The sequence below is a fragment of the Podarcis muralis genome, chromosome 4 (genome assembly GCF_964188315.1).
Source record: "Podarcis muralis chromosome 4, rPodMur119.hap1.1, whole genome shotgun sequence".
Lineage (NCBI taxonomy): Eukaryota > Metazoa > Chordata > Lepidosauria > Squamata > Lacertidae > Podarcis > Podarcis muralis.
In genome coordinates, this window is record NC_135658.1 from 23296600 (window position 1) to 23317486 (window position 20887).

The 20887-nt window shown below is 45.5% G+C and overlaps 2 protein-coding genes across 2 annotated transcripts in view; one reads left to right on the plus strand and one right to left on the minus strand.

Moving 5' to 3' along the window:
• Nucleotides 1-11756, minus strand: part of SLC35F2 (solute carrier family 35 member F2) — a 49077-nt gene extending 37321 nt beyond the window's left edge. Inside the window, exon 1 of the mRNA XM_077927047.1 lies at nt 11632-11756. Coding sequence (XP_077783173.1) covers nt 11632-11756 — 125 coding nt within the window. The remainder of the gene's footprint in view (nt 1-11631) is intronic.
• A 29-nt stretch (nt 11757-11785) lies between these two features.
• On the plus strand, nt 11786-19791 carry RAB39A (RAB39A, member RAS oncogene family). Its single transcript, XM_028726211.2, has 2 exons — nt 11786-12141; nt 19037-19791. The coding sequence occupies exons 1-2, from the start codon at nt 11786-11788 to the stop codon at nt 19461-19463; spliced, it is 783 nt and encodes a 260-aa protein (XP_028582044.1). The 3' UTR covers nt 19464-19791.
• Nucleotides 19792-20887: the final 1096 nt, after the last annotated feature.

Consider the following 20887-nt stretch of genomic DNA (forward strand, 5'->3'; position numbering starts at 1 on the left):
GATTTATTTCCATGCACTCCCATGTCATGGACACAGAGGTGGAACCAGGTGGGGTACCACCGAATGAAGAAGGCTCAGAGCCCAGGGACTGGTGGTGGGATGACAATGAGTGGTCAGAGGGAGAAGACTGGGAAGAGGAGATGTTGGAAGTTGAAGAGGTAACAGGATTTAGTGAGTCTGTGGTAGACAGAAATCCAGAATCAGAGGCAGAAACTGAAGTGGGGAGGAGGGAGGTGAAGAGGCCAGTGTCTCCTCCTCCTGCTGCAACAAGCTCCCCTCTGCTCCTGTCTCCCAGAACCAGAAGAGGGCTGAAATGGATGGTGCAGCGACAGGCTGCAACCAGGCACAGTCTCTGATTGCTTGGGAAAAGCCCTAGAGAGGAAGGGCTTAGACAGCTGTTGGGAGGCAGGCAACTGATCCATGGGGCAAGACCTATCAGGGAAGAGATGCTCATTAGGCCTGATATTCCACCAAGTCTGTGCAGATCGTGTTCTTCCTATTAAAGAGTTAATTCCAACTTGCATGGTGTGATTTACTGCTGGCTCGCCCCCAGGTTTCAGGCAGACTCCTGCATTAAGTACGGCCATGGCTCAGTTGTAGAGCACCTGCTTGGCATGCAGAAAGTCACAGGTTCAATCCCTGGCATCGCCAGGTAGGACCTGGGGAGCCTGGAGAACTGCTGCCAGTCAGTGTGGAGCCTCCTGGTTGTTTTACAGAGGACAGGGTTAATCAATGGCTATGTTCTTCCTCTGAATGCACCATGCCTCTGAATGGCAGTTGCTGAGAATCACAACTGGGGAGTGTGCAGGTATGTTCTGGTCTTGCTTTAGTGCTTCCCCTAGGGTACCTGGTTGGCCACAGTATGAACAAGATGCTGGACTAGATGGACCATCGGCCTGACCCAACAGACTCTCCTCGTGTTCTTAGATATAATAATAAATAATAATAATAAATAATAATAATAATAATAATAATTAATAATAATAATAATAATAATAATAATATATCCCACCCTCCCCGGCCAGAGCCTGGCAGCTAACACCAGTAAAATTACAGTAAAAACATAATGGGGGGGGGGGGGACCAATTTAAAATACAGGTTAAAATGCAATTTAAAATGCAGCCTCATTTTAAAAGTAGCCCATAGATCAAAACCATAAGGGGTGGGAAACATAAGGGTCAGACTGAGTCCAAACCAAAGGCCAGGCGGAACAGCTCTGTCTTGCAGGCCCTGCAGAAAGATGTCAAGTCCCGCAGGGCCCTAGTCTCTTGTGACAGAGCGTTCCACCAAGTTGGAGCCAGTACTGAAAAGGCCCTGGCCCTAGTTGAGACCAATCTAACCACCTTGCGACTTGGGACCTCCAAAGTGTTGTCACATGTGGACCTTAAGGTCCTCCGCAGGGCATACCAGGAGAGGCGATCCCATAGGTACATGGGTCCTAGGCCACATAGAGCTTTAAAGGTCAAAACTAGCACCTTAAACCTGACCCTGTACTCCACCGGGAGCCAGTGCAGTTGGTAAAGCACTGGATGAATGTGATCCAGCTACCAGTCTTGAAGGAAGACAGGGAATATTTCTTTTTTTATATAAAAATAAGTAATTATTACCATCTCAGGGAGGGTATACCTTGACAGTAGCATAAATGCAAACCCACGTAGTCTGTGCACAGCTGTTGAATGTTTAACTTCTGATATCATATCGTAGGCAATTATGTTGTTGTTGTTTTTCTAGGCTAAGTTTGACCCAAGAGCAAATACCTTTTTGGCTCTTAAGTCCTCAGAAGAGAGGCTGTTGCTGTGTAAAGAAATGATGCACACAGTAGAGAGTTACAATGTGTTGGTTGATTAATTCATTAAAACCAGCTAATTAAAAGGGGAAATTTGGGCTCTGGTCCTTAGTGTGAGAACAGGGAAGTTATACAGGCATGCTCTTGTTGGCATCTGCAGAATGTTGGACCAGCATCCTTGGTAAGATCCTGTGCTGTATCTCCTATTTTATTTATGTATTGCTTTAACTAGGGCCCCCTGATCACTCTGCTCTCTAACCTCAGCAACCTGCCAACTCTTTTGCCGCCACTCCATGCTTTGCAGTGCATTTTCCTGTCATTTTCTTTACTCCAAAAAGTTCTATTTCAGGAGGCAAGCAGGTTTTATTGTTTTATTATTATTATTATATATCCCAACTTTCCTTCAAGGAACTCAAGGTAGCATATACAGTCATACCTCGGGTTACAGCCGCTTCAGGTTGCGTTTTTTCAGGTTACGCACCCGCCAAAACCCAAAAGTACCAGAACGGGTTACTTCCGGATTTCGGCAGTTGCACATGCGCAGAAGCACTAAATCACACTTTGCACATGTGCAGAAGCGTCTGCGCACGCGCGGGTTGCGAACGTGCATCCCGCACGGATCATGATCGCAACCCGAGCGTCCACTGTATATATTTCTCTTCCTTCCATTTAATCCTCACAGCCTTGTAAGGTAACCTAGGCAGTGGTGGAGCTTCATGCTCCGGCACTGGGGTCAGAGAGCAGGTGGGGGCGTGACTGGCGTGCGTCCCGGGGTGTGTGGTGTGCATCCAGTACCAGGGCTGTCCCCACTTATCCTGCTACAACACCACCCACTTTTTATGAATAAAAGCAGGACGTACTCTATAAATTCATGCAAACCCTACAACTTGTATCGCCTACTTATTTTTATGTAAATTTTGCTGTTTAGTCATTTAGTTGTGTCCAGCTCTTCGTGACCCCATGGACCAGAGCACGGCAGGCACTTCTGTCCTCCGCTGCCTCCCACAGTTTGGTCAAACTCATGCTGGTAGCTTCGAGAACACTGTCCAACCATCTCGTCCTCTGTTGCCCCCTTCTCCTTGTGCCCTCCATCTTTCCCAACATCAGGGTCTTTTCCAGGGAGTCTTCTCTTCTCACGAGGTGGCCAAAGTATTGGAGCCTCAGCTTCACGATCTGTCCGTCCAGTGAGCTTTTATGTAAATAGTATCCCATTATAACAGAATTTGGGAGACAAACCTCTCCCCTGGCTTTTAAGTTGCTAACTACATTCATTTCTTCTTTGCCCAGCTATTAAAAAAAAGAAGCTACAAGAGAATTACCCTCATTTGAATGAATTGCTATGGGTTTCTTGGGCCCACAAAAGTTTCATCGTTGCATAAAATTTTGCTAAATGCTACTTCTGCTTCAGATCCAAATCGTAGGTCCCAGCTGGGACGTTCAGGTAGAAGAAGACAGGTAGAAGGTGATGGGAAGACCTCCGCCCAAAACCCTGGAACAGGATTGTTATTTTCCTGCTTACAGAAGACAGTGTCTATTTCAGATGTCCTGTGTTTGAAGGGCTGGTCAGCCCAAGTTCCATTTAAAGGCAAAGAACTGCTGGAAGGGAGAGCAGGAGATTTGCAATTGCTCACCAGCAGCTGACACCTGGACAGGTAATCTGGCCACAGTCTTCCAAACCATAGTAAGATCTATTTTATTTCTATTTAAATTATAGTAATTATTTCTAGATTTGCAGCTATACGTGTACATGGGCATAAGCGAATGTTATGCAAATCAGTGTCCTCGCTCGTCCTCTTTATTTGTTGACGCGTTTTCTCTTTCATTCCTTTTTGGGCAATGCACAAAGGTCCACCCAACCCTGAAAAGCTTCTGCTGGAGAGAGATTATATTGGGCTAAGCAAGGTTATTGACAGCAACTTGTGCTGCAGGTATGAGGCTCTAAAAGCAAGCCATTTCATGCGCAAGAGTTGTGCCTCCAGTTTTAGTTCAGAGGTTTGGGAAACTGCTCCGAGGAGAAGGCTCAGGGCCACTGTTGTTTTCCTTACAAAAGACCATGCAGCCTTCTTGTTTTTCTGCGAAGAAATACCACTACGTGGAATGAATATATGAAGGTTTTCCCCAACGCCCCCCCCTCTTTCCCTGAGCATTAAAATGCAACACACAACATGTACTTTCTAACTTTGTTCTGTCTGATTCCAGGAAACGTGGTCCTGAATTTATATTTAAGATGCTTGATTGGTATAGAAATATATTGCAATTTCTTTTCATTAACATTTGTCACTTGGCCTTAAATATTGCTGGTAGGAAAAGCAGCTTGGAAGAGGCTGCATTTAGTCTGGGCACCAAGCCAAATTGCACTTCCAATCCCCCACACCCTGCCAGCCATTACTGGAATTAGCAATAACCCTGAAATCTTTGATGTGTGCAGTGGGTTTTCAGCAAAATCTCACTAAATTTGACTGTGCGGTTTCCCCCATCATTTCCACTGCATGTTCTTCTTACAGGTACTTATACCTGTTTCTAGGTCTCTTAGCTGTTTTGCATGAACAAATAGAAGCATCATTATTTATTTTGTCTGCTTAGAGCACTTCTAGGCTGCATTTAATCATAATAATTGTAATTATAAATACTCAAAGGTTTGTTGTAGCTTATACTGAGAAACAATTGCGGGTTCCATCTTTTGTAAGTTGCTATGGGTGTAACTGACTGTAGAAATGCAACAAACCGGTAAACAATAAAGCAATAAAACAATGATTAAATGCCACATGCTTTGGAGAGATAAAAAGGCTGGATAATGAAAGGATGAAAGAGCTGGTGCTTCTTATCACAATCTGTAAGCAGGGTGCCATCACTGAAAAGGCCCTCTCTCCAGTTGCTACCCACCTCATCTCAACTTGGATTTGGGATAAGTACATATGGGAAAAGACAGTTCCCTGTTTCCCAAGCTGTTTAGGGTTTTTAAAAAAATAGGTCACATTGATATGAGCCCAGAAACACACAGGACACCAATGCAGATCTTAGAAAGGACCTATATGTTTAGAATGGCAAGCTCTGGATAACCACTAATCAAAGTCTCTGGACTGTCTTCCAGAGCTGCCCCATGTACAACTCATTGCAGTAATCTAACTTGGATTTTTAAAAAGCATTGATAATAGTGGCAAGTATGCATCTTTGTAGCAGTTATCCAGGAGGGCATTCTGGCAATTTGTACATTAAGAGCATAGGAGACTGTTTATAAAATTTATAAACTCCATCTCTCTCTCTCTATATATATATATGTACTCGCTCCACAAACAAGTTTCTGAAAGCGAAATACAAATACAAAGCAAGCTAAAACAATGATTATAACCATTTAAAAATACAAATATACAAATTCAAAACAGCAGCAAAAAGAAAAGAAAGAGAAAAACCCCGGAAGTGTAGCACTAGCAATACATTAAGGTGCAACAGACTCAAAAGCTTGTTTCAAAAGGAAAATGTTTCAATTGCTATGCTAGCAGAACACATAAAAAGTGGAAGATAACCTAAATGTGGAATGCCTCGCACCACTATAGAAAAAGCTGTTTTGTAGGTCGCCACCAGCTTTGCCTTGGAAGAGAATGTCTGGTTTCATATCTCTAATAAACTATAATAGATAACTGATAGGTAATCAGTTCAAATAAAGGTGCTACCATAAAAATAACATTTGAACATTAAGGCAAGGAGCAGAGAGGAAGATATAAGGTATGATTTCACCATCAACACAAAAACCCCTGCTAATTAGTTATACCTTGCAAGTATTCACTGCTACCGCTAGAGGCCACCTGTTCACAGCAACCAGTTCAAACACAGCTCTGTTTTTTCCTCAATCTCGTTTCAATGTTTGGCCTATCTTTGATAAACCAAGTAAGGGCTCATCCACACTTTCGTTTGCCCTGTATTTTAATCACATTGTGTGCAGATTAATTCCCCCGGGGGTACAAGAGCTTTTCTCATTGTTATGTGGATGTGCCTTGCAAAGGTCTGATCTCAACCCGCTGAATCAGAGCTTATTGAATGCATGGGAAATCTAAATTGAGGTTTTGCTTAACTGAGCGTCAATTCAGCGGGTGAGATTGGATTTTTGCACAGCTGTGAAACTTAGAAATGTTCTCATGGTACCAGGTGGTTCTATGAGCTCCTGCTATCAATACTACTTGAGCCTGCAAAAGTTTCAACCTGAACTTAGGGCCCTTCCATTAATGGTCATTTGTGCTCATTGTGATATCAGCACAATTATACACAATCCCACTTTCAATACTTTTTGTGCCTGCGTATGTTTTGGGCTGGACACGCTGCTTCATTTTCAGTTGATACATGTCTTGTAGCTTCTTGCTGAAATCCTGTAACTTCTCATACAGCAAATGTTCCGTGAGGGGTTTTTTTGTGTGTGGGTTCCCGCCGCCGCCGCCATGTTTGCTGCACCATAGCACAAAAGCGTCCCTCCAGATGACAACAACACAATAACACTGGGGAAGCATCACAGAAACAACTAATAAAGCAGAACGATGTGTAAATGGTCCAGTATCAACTCGTGACTAAGGCGTTATAACTGCATCAATGATGTGTTGCGGAATACGCCTGTGGGGAATTATTTTGAAAGCAGATATGAAGGGAGGGAAATCGGCTTTGAAAATACAGCTCTGTATTTAAGGAAAAGAGAGAGAAATCTACCACGCTGAAGAATAAATATTGTAGGGAAGCCAAGGAATTCTAACAGCCCAACATGCTGTAGAGTCTGTTCATTTAGCTTACTCGAATTTCTGGAGTTCACCAGCATCTGTGCAAGATTTGGAGCACTGTGGTTCTCAGAGGATGGGTGGAGGGCATTCCTAGGGAGGCACAAACAGATGCCAGCAAAGGCACATGCTCCCCACCAACCCCATTCCTAAGGGTGTCTGTGCAGAGATTTGTAGCATGAACTTATGAATGCCTACTCAAAGACATACCAATAGAATTAGTATGGCCAAAGCTCAGTGATACAGGATGTGCTTTGCTGGAAGGTGGTTCCAGATTCAGGCACCAGCATCTCCTGTTAAGATTCCTCCTGTCTGAAGCCCTGGAACACACTGACACTGAGAGTAGACACTACTGAGATAGGTATAAGGCAGTTCTATGTACTCAGAAGTAAGTCACGTTATCTCATAAATTGGGAAGGACCAAAGCTCAGTAGCAAAGCATCAGCCTTGCACGCAGAAAGTCCAAATTTTTATTCCTGGCATTGCAGGTGGGGCTAGAAATGTCCACTGTTTGAAACCCTGGAGAGCCACTGCCAGACAGAGTAGGTAATGCTGAACTAGATGGACCAGCTGTGTGCCTTTTTTTCCTGACTTGAGTGGGACTCATTTATAAGCGAGTGCATATATCACAGATCAGCAACCAACTGCATGCAGCCTCAGCATCATGTTGTGAAACTTTCAACACCTCTTGAAGCTGCCCTCGTCTTCCATTCTATCAGAATTCATGTTCATTTCTTCTTTATTTCCCCCGGCTTTTAAATGCACCCTGTTCCTCTTTCGTTGTAGCTTCCAAGCTGAAATGAGCAGCATTTTATTTGTTGGAAACAAATTTTGCTGTTGTTGATTTAACTCTTTTCCAGGTTGCATGGCTTAGAGAAAAGAAGTTCCACCCACCTCCCAGCTGTCGGAGAACAAATTAGTAGGCTTCTACTGTGTGTGTAGCAAACTAAAGCCATAAATTACTTTGTTTTCCAGAACAGTAGCTGTACTGAACTGTTGTTGTTGTTTAAAAAATCCTCTGTACAGTTAAGATCCCAGCAAACACAGTGGGACTGACTTCTCAGGTTGGGAATTCTCATCTGAGATAGCTTTGGTGAAAACTGAAGCAAACTGGTCTTTATCCTGGATTCATTAATACAGAACATTTTTTCTCTCAGACTTTGTCCACTGTTGGAATCCAACTCATGACAGATTATCTGAAGGGGATGCAGCCCTCAAAAACATCGCCCACCCCGATGTATAGCACTGAACTGCACCCTGTTGAGATGGTGGGCTAAGGCATTAGTTGATTAATCTGTTTTAAGTTATTTATTAATTAACTTCACATCCTGCCTTTCCTCCTCCAAAGGAGCTCAGGGCAGCAGCCCAGGGCCGTTGAGGGGTGTGGCCTGGAGAGAGGAAGCTTGTCTGAGGAGAATCCTGAAGGCCAAAAAAAGGGGATCCACATTTTATTATTGAAGGTGAAGTTCAGAGTCCCTCCTTGACAACACACCTCTTGTTCCTAAAGCTACTTTGATTCTGATTCATTCCTGTAATAGGAAATGAAGACAATATTGGGAGCAAAAATGAAATATGAAAAACGGTGCATCCATCTAAGAAACAGCAGTAATTTCGTTAATGAAATTGTAAATAATTTTACACTTTCTTTGCTGTCTTGAAAATCCCCCTACACTGAGATACAATCATGTGCAAATGTGAGACCAATCAATCAATCAGATGAGGGGTAGATGATGACCAATCAACTAAAAATGCACAGTCTTCTCCAGATACATTCATTCATTCAGCTTGAATGTTCCCTACCAGTCACACGTGTCATCAGCTGGGTTTGTGTTGGTCTCTTACATTTCCTACAGAGCAGACAACAGCAGAACTTTTCTGGGCAGAGACACACAAAGTGTGGTGCTGGCACTGGATTTCCCCTATGCCCCATTTTGCCTGCGAGTGATTTCTCCCAAGTGCATTGATTTCCCCCATACTCTCAATTTGGCACACACATTGCACTGCAGTTCCACTCTGACGTCTGCTTTCCCTTCCCGTCTGCACAAGCCAGAAAGCTATGTGCCCTATCCAGGTCCAAAGCTGTGTCCGGGATCACCACAGGCTATGTTTTCAAGTAACCTGATCCTGAGCTGCATAGGGGGCTTATATGTTAGCACCAACACTTTGGACTTGTCCCAGTAGCAGATTGGCAGCCTGTGGAAATCCAGCAAGCAGGGTGTTTTATGCCGGCAGTAGCTCGCTCCCACAAGTAACCAAACCACTGTGTTCTGCACCTGCAGAACAGCCCTGCAGAACATAGAGCACATTTGCAGGAATCCAGCAGTGAGGAGCATGGGCAACTGTGGTCAAGCTAACCTGATCTAGGAACAGCCGTGGCTGCCTTATCAACCAAGTCGGAAAAAGGCACTCCCATTCATCAAAGACACCTGTGTCTCCGGTGACAGAGTTGGAGCCAGGATCACCCCCAAACTATGCCCATGCTCCTTCAGGGAAAGTGTGACCCCATCCCAGGGCAGGTAACTTACTGACATCCAAGATCCAGGAACCACTATCACACACAAGCTTCCATCTTGCCAGGATTCAGCCTTTGTTTTCCAGCCTGCATCCAGCCCACAACTGCACCAGCCGTTCCCGATTCAGATGCTACAGAAACATACGAGTTAGGCATCATTGGAGTACGGATGACACCTTGCTCCCAAACCATTCAGGTTCACTCCCAATGGGTTTGTGTAGATGTTAAATATCATTGGAAACAATATAGTGAATAATAGAATCATGGAGTTGGAAGGTCCTTCAGGATCACCTAGTCCAACCTATGCAGCTGTCCCATATGGGGATCAAACCTGCAACCTTGGCATTATCAGCACTGTGCTCTAACCGACTTTGCTCTCCAGTGCCCTGAGATCCAATGGGAGTTGTTTTCCAAGATCATCTGGAGGGCACCAGGTTAAACATTTGCTTTCACTTCAGTTTTCCATGAGTTTTATTTAAAGAGGGGTGTTTTGACAAGCTGGTTCCAGTTTTTAAACTATGTGTTTTGTTGCTGCTGGTGGTAATATACAGTGGTACCTCGGGTTAAGTACTTAATTCGTTCCGGAGGTCTATACTTAACCTGAAACTGTTCTTAACCTGAAGCACCACTTTAGCTAATGGGGCCTGCTGCTGCCGCCACGCTGCCGGAGCACAATTTCTGTTCTCATCCTGAAGCAAAGTTCTTAACCTGAGGTACTATTTCTGGGTTAGAGGAGTCTGTAACCTGAAGCAAATGTAACCCGAGGTACCACTGTATAGCACTCAGGTCTCTCGGTGCTCTGTTTCGAAAAGGTGCTGAACGGACAGCTCCCTTATTCTAAACCTCTGCTTGCCACAGGAGATCCTCAGTCTATTTAACAAGGAAGAAGAGCCACTTTCAGGGTCGGGACTTGGACGCAGAGGCCCAGGGCTCCTCAGCAAGGGGGTCCCCCACACGCAACAGCTCATCTCACATTTTGCATTCAGTGGAGTAATGCATTTTTCCATCTAAAAACCAACCCACCCACATGATCATTATGTCAAGAGGCTGCTGCCTTATACTGCACCACTGAGAGATCTATTCCATTTCCAACCCTCTGAGGGTGGTGGCCACCCACAGAGTGCCACCCATCAGCCAGCACCAAGCCAAACATTATTCCACTTAGCAAAGCCCAAGAGCCTTTGAATAGAAGTTGTCCTTGCCAATGGCTAGTCAACCAGCCCGATTTGCCAGTGAGCTCAAAAATCTCATTCCGCAGCAACCCACCTTAAAAATATCCATAGCGATGTTTTTGTAGTGTGCATACACCTGTGTCAAAATGCTACCTAACTCCTAAGGCAGCAAGAGCAACCAGGTAACCACCTGTTTGATTGCCCTTGGTGTGGTGGAGGTGCATTTTAGCTTGAGAAATCTGCCTTCTCTGTAGCCGGCAGTGTGTGGTTTTGTTCACATGCTTAAGTCGCACAGAGCTATTTGCTTTGTTAGCATCTGCCCACGATGCACTTAGGCAACCTCTGATCCTGGAGGTAATATATAGTCACTATAACAACTTGTAGCCATCAAGAGGCTTATTCTTCCAAACTTTCTTTTAATCCCTTTTTTAAAGCTATCTAAGGTGGTCCCCTTCATCACATTTGGTGGGAAAGAGTTCCATGGTTTAATAAAGTGATGGGTAAATACTTCCTTGGAGTGGGAGGTGCTGACAGTCAGGATAGAAAGTCGTGGGTTTGATGGACCAATGTTTACTTCTTCATACATATCTTCCATGTAATGTATTTTAAAATACGGTATACACCGACAAATCGGACATGCATGCCAATGAAACAAGCAAGCATTTTGCAAACCCGCGGGTCAGTGAGCCCGGATTTGATTCTAGCTCCCTTTTAAAACATACCCTCAGTGGTATCTTCACATTCGCTTTGGTTTTTTGCCACCATGCAGTGATGTGAAACCGCCCTGAGCTGCTAAGCCTCTTTCGTGCCTCCTTCTAAAGTAGGAGCCCTGCCTGGTCGCTCCGACGTAACCAGAAGCATTGTCCTGACTTAAACCCTCCCCAAAGAGCCCAAGAACCCGTTTTCAATGCCAAGCCTGGGAACATCAACGCGCCTCTCTGGGCACGTGCAGAGTGCTTTTCTCCCGGGGGAGCAGCGACGGACCAGGGACACGAGGCGAAAGGGGGCTTGCCGGGTCCCCTCCATTTCAGAAAGGGAGCCTCGGAGCAAAAAGGGGAAACCGACTGCCCCTCGCGCAGAAGTGGAGCCAAGCTGCCAATCCACGCCCACCCGACGGTTTAAAAGCCTCCTTCTTTTCCCATCCCAGTGGCAGCAAAGCAGTGGGCAGTCCCCGCCCTCCTCCTCCAGCACCGCCACCACTGGGGGAAAACTGGAAAAAAAATAAGCCCACCCACCGCCCAATCGAAGGGAACAAAGGCGCGCCATCCGCCCGCCTGGAATCCTCTCCCGGCTCCGTCGCCCCCCGTCTGGTCTCCTCCGCTTTCCCCTCTCCGTTAGCAGGGCAGGAGGTAAGCAAAGGCAGCTCCATTTCCCCCTAGACCCGACCGCCATCCCTTTCCCTACCCAGATCCGCCTTGCAGTCGGGGAGAGCCCCGGCCCGTGGCTCCCTTCTCCTTCCCGCGCTGCTCGTCGAGTCCCCGCGCTCGGACCAGAGGCGCCTCCGTCCCGCCCTCCGTGCTTCCCTTCATCCGCGCGTCCCTCCCTTCCTGCTGCGCCAATGCCTGGGATAGGGGCCGTGGGAGCTCGGTGCAGGCACCGCCCGAGGAGGCGCCCCAACAAGGCCGAGGACGGCGGCGGCGGCGGCGGAGGAGCCCACCCGGCCGCCTGCTCCTCCTCCGGGGAGAGCGCCATGGACGCAGCCATCTGGATCTACCAGTTCCGCCTGATCGTGCTGGGCGACTCGACGGTGGGCAAGTCGTGCCTTTTGCACCGCTTCACCGAGGGCCGCTTCCCGGGGCCCATGCACTCGGATCCCACCGTCGGGGTGGATTTCTTCTCCCGCCTGGTGGAGATCGAGCCGGGCAAGAGGATCAAGCTGCAGCTCTGGGACACGGCGGGCCAGGAGAGATTCAGGTATAGCAGGCGCCCCTTCCCGCCCTCCTCCCGAGTAATATGCATGCTGTTTAACCAAGGGGTGTCTCCAGAATCTCTCAACCCCCCCCCCCACTACGCTGACAAGAGGCTTCTGAGTATATGCAGAGTGCCTCCTCTTCGCCGCAGATCAGCAGCTCCGTGGATCAACCCCACCCGCCTTTCCCGCTCAGGGCGTGTTCGTGCGTGTTAACCCCTTGAAGGTAGTTAACTTTTTGCAGGCATCCTTTGCCAACCTGCTGTCTCCCCAGTTTTCGGACTACAACTTCCATCAGCCACGACCAGTGTGGTCAATGGTCAGGGATGTTGGGAGTTGTAGTCAGGAAAAAATCTGGAGGGCATCATGTTGACAAAGGCTGCTTTGAATGTGCTGATTCAGATCTCTAGCAACACCAGTGTAATTAAGTTAGCAGAAGAGCAGAGTCCCCAAGGCTGGCCCTAACATTAGGCACAGTGAGACAGTCACCTCAGGCTTCAGATTTGGGGGATCATTTGAAGGCAGTAATTAACTTAGGATGGCTGTGTTTCTACCCCTAGGGAAAGAGGCTTGTGGGGTTTTCTGCCTCAGGTGCTTAAATAACTTGGTCACCTACAGGCACTATGCAGTTTGTCTGGGAAGTGGAAACCACTTGATGTTCTGCCTCAGGCAGCAAAATACTTGTGCCTTGTGGCACCTAAACAGGTTGAGTGTGACATCAGCTTTGGTGGACCAGTGTTGACTTCATCATTGGGTGCATGAAATGTGGTTCTTGGTGGGGGTATATATATAACACACATGGACATACACACTAGAGAGGAAGAAATGTCAACAATGAGGCCTCTCACATTTCAGGGCATTTGGGCCTCAGCTCTTTTCCGCATCCCATAAAGCAGGTTCTAAACCACAAAAGCTTTTGCCACCCTCCAAAATCTGCTTGTCTCCAAGGAAGTCTTCTATATTTGTTCCAACAGGCTAATGGGGCAGCCCCCTATGAAATTACGGTAGTCACTGTTGTATTCCTACAACCATTCCTGTGTCCACAACCACCCAGCACCTCCGTCATCCAAGGCTTCTTTCTACCCAAGGCTTATTTTCAGTGAGGCTTTTTTTGTTTGCTTCATTCTCTTTCTCACAATAAGAACCATCAAATTTGGCTTCAGGGCGGACCAAATAAAGTGCATAGTTAACTTGGGGAACTCAGTGCCACTGGACAGCTTTAAAGGGAGAACAGACAAATTCATGGTGGATAAGGGCTATTAATCATAATGGCTGTTTACTAACTCCAGGATCAGAGTCAGAAAGCTTCTCTGGGCAACAACAGGAGGAAAGGAATATTGTCCTCATTAAGAGCATAAGAAAAGCCTATTGGCAGTAACAACAACAACAACAACAACAACAACAACAACAACAACAACAACAACTTTATTATTAAGCCCACAAGCAGGACCTGCATGCAACAGTTTTCTCCCTATTTGTGATTCCCAGCAATGTGTATTCAGAGACATGCTGCCCCCAACAGTGATGGTAAAACCTAGCCATTGCATGAATCACCTATGAATCTGTCCAGTCCTCTTTTAAAGTCATTTAAGTTGGTGGCCAATCACTATCCCTTGCGGAAGGGAATTCCATATATTAACTCAGGTCCTCCATGTGGGCTTCCCTGAGCATCTAAGTAGGTGCTTCTAGGAAACAGGAAGCTGGACTCGATAGACATTTGGTCTGATCCTTGTACAGTACAGTGGTACCTCGGGTGAAGAACTTAATTCGTTCTGGAGGTCTGTTCTTAACCTGAAACTGTTCTTAACCTGAAGCACCACTTTAGCTAATGGGGCCTCCTGCTGCTGCTGCGCCTCCGCTGCACAATTTCTGTTCTCATCCTGAAGCAAAGTTCTTAACCCGAGGTACCACTGTATTTTGGATTGGTTCCCCAGGCCTGCACTTCCAGTGTTGCTGCTCTCAGGACAGCTAACAAAGAATAAAAGTGATGTGAAACTACTAAAACCAAGCAAGAAAATAACAGCAACAGAGCAGCAGGACAATAATGCAAGCATAAAAACGCAGCAGCAGAATAATATTCAGACTGAAGCTAGGTCTGAAAAAGGCCTAGGTTTTGTTGTTGTTTTTTAAAGGCCTCATGAGACTCATGCCTATAAACAAGTCCCAGCTTTTGGACATGTGAAGCAATACGAATAGGAGTAGAGGATATTTTCTTCACCACTCAAGGGCAACCATCCCCCAGACAGGTGGATGGATAAGAAATCCCAGTCAGAGGATGTGCCTTTGCCTTCCTTCCCAAACTCTTGTTAAAATGAACTGCTGATTCCAGCTCCTAAATTTCCGTGTGCTTCCTTTGCAGAATTGCTTCTGCGGGGCCAGTTTGACTCCACTTTTCCCCATCTTCTGTGTGAACAATTGGGCAGTTTGATTCTGTTTGCCAAGGCAAACCTTGGTTTTCTGTTCCAATAGGTGTGTTAGTTAACATAGCAAAGTTGGGATGGTTGTGTTATCAACAACCATTGCTGTTATGAACACCCACTTTGCTTATCTTAATCGTTACATTCAATGGGCACAGACCGTACTTTTTGTACTTCATTGCCATTTGGCTTCATTTCTCCTCTGCCAATTGCTAACAACACTTCATGCATCTGATGAAGTGGATTCTAGACCGTGAAGGCTCATGTCACAATAAATCTGATGGCCTACAAGCCCCCGCCAGCCTATTGGTAAGTGTGGTTAGGTCTGCAGCCTACATCTGTATCCAAGTCAAAGTAAATAAAATGAGAGGCCAGTATAGACTTCATAAGCTAGTAATTTAACATAATGCTCAAGGTCGATCTATATTGAAATGAGCCATATAGATGTGTTGTTTGCTTTCTAACTTACCAGTCAGAGAGACTTGTTGGAAGAAATGTGGCTCCAAACTGTTTTTGCTTCATTAACTAGCATTTGGCAGTTGGTTTATGACAAATTTAGTCTTATTGAAATTATCACGTAGACCATTATTATAATTATTGTGTATAGCATTCAACATCTGCTAAGGAAAATTAGATGCATACTTGATCAGTCAAACAGTACATTGGAAGTTTGCACATTCAAATACTCTCAGCTTCTTGCAGCTGATCTACATGTGAAAATAAATCAAACAGGACAATTCCTAGGATTATACCAATTGAGACTGCAGATAGCGGGTTGTTTTTCAGTGTTTCCTCCAGAAATCATTATTCACTCTTGTTTGCTTGTTTACCCATTTGATAGCTTGTGCTGCAATGAACTTTGGGTTAAACAGTGAGACTTGACTCCTCTCATGCAGAAAGCCAGCAGCTCAGGCAGAACATTAGACTAGAACCTTCTACCCAATGTTAGTTTTCTGTGGCAAGGACATTACATTCAGACATTCTGTTCCCCATCTGAACTATAAAATGGTACAGTCCTGGGCAGTGGTTTGGTGGTAAATTTAGAAGTTCAGGAGCTCCTCATCACAGCCACTTCAGCCACATTTTAAAGGAAAGTCAAAAAAATATTCAGGCACCCATTTTGAGACATCATTTTATATGCACACACTGAAGAGCAGCAGTACATAGCATAATACCCACTTTATTAGAATCTTCATAACTGCAGCAATGCTATACATAGTTTCTAGGGTGTAAAGTCTATTGAAATCAGTGGTGCTTAACTTCTGACTGCATAGGTTCAATATGTAAAACTCACTGAACATTAACAAAATACCTTCAGTTGGCTGAACTGCAACCTTTGCCTTTTAATTACAAAAGTAAGCAGTCTTGCAATGAAGAGTTTGCCATTTAAATTGCTAGCTTGACATGGGAATCCCATCAAAGAGGCCCCCACCCTCTGTTTGATTATTATTATTATCATCATCCTCTGACTTCTATGCTAATCTGTTGCAAAGAAACTTGAAAGCCTCATTATCACCTCATTCACTTGCCACAACAAGGCGATTTGTTAGTTACCACGATGCTCCTCCAGATAACACCATCCCTCCTGCTCTGAGCTGCAGTCTGCTGCATTTGCTCTCCACTATACCATAGGTTCGAAAGCACGTCAAAGTGCAAGTAGATAAATAGGTACCACTCCGGCGGGAAGGTAAACAGCGTTTTCATGCACTGCTCTGGTTCGCCAGAAGCAGCTTAGTCATGCTGGCCACATGACCCGGAAGCTGTACGCCAGCTCCCTCAGCCAATAAAGCGAGATGAGCGCCGCAACCCCAGAGTTGGAGACGACTGGACCTAATGGTCAGGGGTCCCTTTGCCTTTTTATACCATAGGTCTTGGGAACTCTAACATCTGCCTGCTTGAACATGCAAACACAGAAGTTCATTTCAGCATCCTACAAACCCTCACAATCCCTTTAAAAAACAAGATAATTCCTAGTTCTTACAGTTCTGCAAGTAGGCCATGGTCAAGCGAACTATGCCAAAGAATGCTCTTGGCACCCCCAGAGTGATTTTGGATACTTGCTTTTCTCAAACATCAGCACCTCAGTCCTACACGGGAAACGCTTTGGAACCTTGGAGGAAATTCAGAAATGGTATGAGATACAGCACAGGAAATCTTCTGCTCTGGGGTTGTGGGGGAGAGATAAAAATGCTGATGGCTGCCTAAAGTGGCCTTCTGGATTTCATCCAAAAGCTTGAAAATCTATGTCAGTACCTGAGGAATCCTCAGCACAGCAGAGGTTAGTCGATTAGGGCAAACGAGGCACAGCTTATATTTCAAGCATATTCTTAGCCACATCTCACACATCATAAAGAAACAATGCAGGGAACATCAGCAGAGTCTTGTGGCACCTTAAAGGTAGTGTAGTCCTACATAGAACTGCTCAGAAACACATCCTATTGCGGGGTTAGATAGGACTTCTAAGTAAGAGTACATGGGATTGCAATTCTAATCAATGATTCTCTCTGGCAGGGTGCCCTACTTAGAATATACTCAAGAAAACCATCTGATATAGATGCACTCTTAGGATCTGATCATACAGCTCAATTCTTCCGCATGATCATGTATGAGGGTACATTTTACTGGACACCTACAAATTCTGATATGAATACAGTCATAACTTGGTTCTTGAACGGCTTAGTTGCCGAACAAATCAGCTCCCGAACGCCGCAAACCCGGAAGTAAGTGTTCTGGTTTGTGAACGTTTTTCGGAAGCCCAACGTCCACCGCGGCTTCCGCTTGAGTGCAGGAAGCTCCCAATCTAAGCTGCACCTTGGTTTTCGAACAGTTTTGGAAGTCGAACGGACTCTTGGAATGTATTCAGTTCAAGAACCAAGCTACCACTGTAATAAAGTTGTTTTTAAAAAATAGACAGCTAATTATATTCTTTCCACTTTCTCAGCAGTGTGCAGTATTAACAGGACATAGCAATTTATAATCAAAGTTCATATTAAGCAAGAAAATACTGGACAGGCTCATTTGTTTTAGTGAATTGCTCCCAAGCAATGGAGCAAGCTTCACTGGGAGGTTGCGCTTTCTGCCTTCCAGGAAGAGCATCGTGGTAAAAGAGAGACCAGCTTGGCCCCATCCATTGGCCAGAGGAGCAGCAGATGCAGGGGGGCTTGCTCCCCACCTCCCTGCCAGAAACAACACTTGGTTTCACCTGCAGGTTGTTATGGGACTTCAGAGGTTCAGGGGAACAAACTTACTTTGGTCCCTTCTGTCAGCCAGGTGACATCAGGACTGGTGGATTATATGGATTTGGGGTTTGTGTGTGGGTGTGATCACAGTCTCTTAACAAGCGACCTTGAGGACTGTTCAGATGCAGTAGTAGCCAGTGTGGTGGGCAGACCTGTGGAGCCAACCTATGTTGGCAACTTTGATGGGACCAGAGGTAGGGCAACTGCAAGGTCATACAATGGTGGAAGTCCCAGAGTGGCTCGGTCTACCAATGTACCTACCCAGCCCCGGTCAAACCACTGCCCTGCTCAGCCCCAACCAAGTGCTGGTGGGAAGAGGGGCAGCTCCATAACTTTGTCCCACGAGACTGTCTACTGCCGTTCCATTGAAAGGTGGAAAAGAAACCTTATCTAAACACATAAAGGTAAAGGACCCCTGGACAGTTAAGGCAAAGGTGACTATGGGGTTGCGGCGCTCATCTCGCTTTCAGGCTGAGGGAGCCGGCATTTGTCCACAGGGTGCTTTCCAGGTCATGTGGCCAGCATGACTAAACCTCTTCTTGCGCAGCGGAACACAGTGACAGAAACCAGAGCGCGCGGAAATGCCGTTTACCTTCCCGCCACAGTGCTACCTATTTATCTACTTGCACTGGTGTGCTTTCGAACTGCTAGGTTGGCAGGAGCTGGGACAGAGCAACAGGAGCTCACTCCATCGTGGGGATTCGAACTGCCGACCTTCTGATTGGCAAGCCCAAGAGGCTTAGTGGTTTAGACCACAGCGCCACCCGCATCCCGTACAGTGAGCTGGCTTGGCCATTGCAGAGAATTAGGCTTGCAATCCTGCTTCTGTTGCATCCTTTGGACACATTCACAGCATACATTTAAAGCACATGACGTCCGTCCCCCCCAAATAGTCCTGGGAACTATAATTTGTTGGGAATTGTAGTGTGTGGGTGTTCTAGCTTAAAAACTATTGGTGATGGCTGGGGAGGAGGGTAAGGGAAAGTTAGATACGCACCATAGCTCACATCAGATGCCTCTCTATTTTCTCTTCACATAATTTTAAAATGATTGCAAAAAAAGACTGACCACCACTACCGAATTAGAGCAATTCTTCTAATTTGTCTTTTTTTAAATGCCAGGATTTCATTTTGTTCTGAGATCTTCTCCAGCTCACAAGGATACTCCTGTCTTTAAAGAAGTAAACGCAGGCAAGCTGGAACGTTCTTTCGTGTTGATCATGTTTCTCCCCTTTTATTTTGCAGGTCCATCACGCGTTCTTATTACCGAAATTCGGTAGGAGGCTTGCTGGTGTTTGACATCACTAATCGGTCTTCTTTTGAGCATGTGTACGATTGGCTTCAGGAAGCTAAGATGCATGTGCACCCTTTCCAGATCGTGTTTATCCTGGTGGGACACAAATGCGACTTGGAGACGCAGCGCCAGGTCACAAGAGAGGAAGCTGAGGAACTGGCATCCGCCTGTGGCATGAAGTACATAGAAACATCAGCCAAAGACGCCACGAATGTTGAAGAATCCTTCACCGTTCTCACTAAAGACATATACGAACTTGTGAAAAAAGGAGACATTTCGATGCAAGAGGGGTGGGAAGGGGTAAAAAGTGGCTTTGTTCCAAATGTTGTACATTCCTCAGAGGAGGCTACCTCACTCGGAGACCAGTGCCCTTGCTAAATCGCTTGCATGCCAAAGAAGCGTAGTATATCAGGTGTCTGGAGAACAAGGCCCGGTTATACAAAATATTATATATGAAGATGCATTAGATCAGGGGTAAGCAATATCCACTGAGTTGCTTACAGCCCCTACAGTACTTATGTGTGGCCTGCACGCTCCTATAAAGATCCTGAGACTCACAGCTTTTGATTAAAAAGCAAAGTACATTTCTGGTAATTAAATATGGGGTGGCAAAGATAATGAAAACAAAGAGGCAGGTTGAAAAAAAAAGTCTGGATGATTTGTTTTCCACTTGTGATTTTCCGAAGTATATCTCAAAGATTTCTTTTTTTAAAAAAAAGCAGTCTCAGGTTTCTTCAGCCTTTGTTGCTAGCTGTTTTTCAGAATGTTGAAACGATGGGTTTTTGTCACGAGAAGTGCGGCATATCCGCCACCCTGTAGTTTGGCGACCACTCTGTGCATGAAAATGGTATGCAAATTACATGAATTATCTGCAACAAAAGTCATGCAGTTCTGCAACAATCCTCTGGTTCCTCGTGTATTTTTTCGAGGAGGTCCTTGATGCTTTGATCACGTTGCATAAGCCTACATGGGATCATCAACTCTGTTTTGAGATTGTAGTGGCCTATCCAAATCACAGAACGGAAGTTACCGGTAAATGTTTTGCTTATTTGTATCATATAATAGGGAGCTTTATATTTCACAGTGAATCAATTTGCCTGGCCTGGACGTGATACGATTTCCAAAAAATGGTGCAGTGTATTCTCAACCCCCAAGAGCTTTGTACTGCTGTCCAACCCTCAAGGAGGGGGGCGGGTAATTGCAAAACTGGGGAAGGGATACTGGGCAACCCCCATACATATCCTCTAGACTCTTCCCCTGCTGTAATATATGCAACAAGGCTGCCAGCAACAAAGCTGAGTATTTCATAACTATAAAGCAGAGGCAGCGAGACTCCAGGAGGTGGGAGAGGCATCCCTCCTAATTTCCTTCCTCCAAGAGACATTTATATATTATATTTATTTGGCACTTTTCTCACTTTAAGTTGCCAGGGACACATTTATTCTGCATCCAGTGTGCTCCCACCGCTGGCTTTCGAAACCTCAGCCACAATGCATATCTACCCTGCCATTTCTTGAGCAATACTGCTGTTTGGTGTGTTTTCCCTCAAACTGGATTTGATCCGAATGGAAAACTGAAACCATATTCACTTTGCTGTTAAGCTAACGTGTGTACATTTGAGTCTGCCATTGCACACGTACGGATGACGGGTGATATAGGAGTTTGGAATTGGTGGGGAAGCCAAACATTTAACGTGCGTCAGATAAAGACATCCCTGCCTCCTTTCTTATGTGCATGATGGCTGCAAATGTAAATAAAATTCAGTGGGGAAAACAAGCTCTCTTGTGTTTTCAGCCACTAAT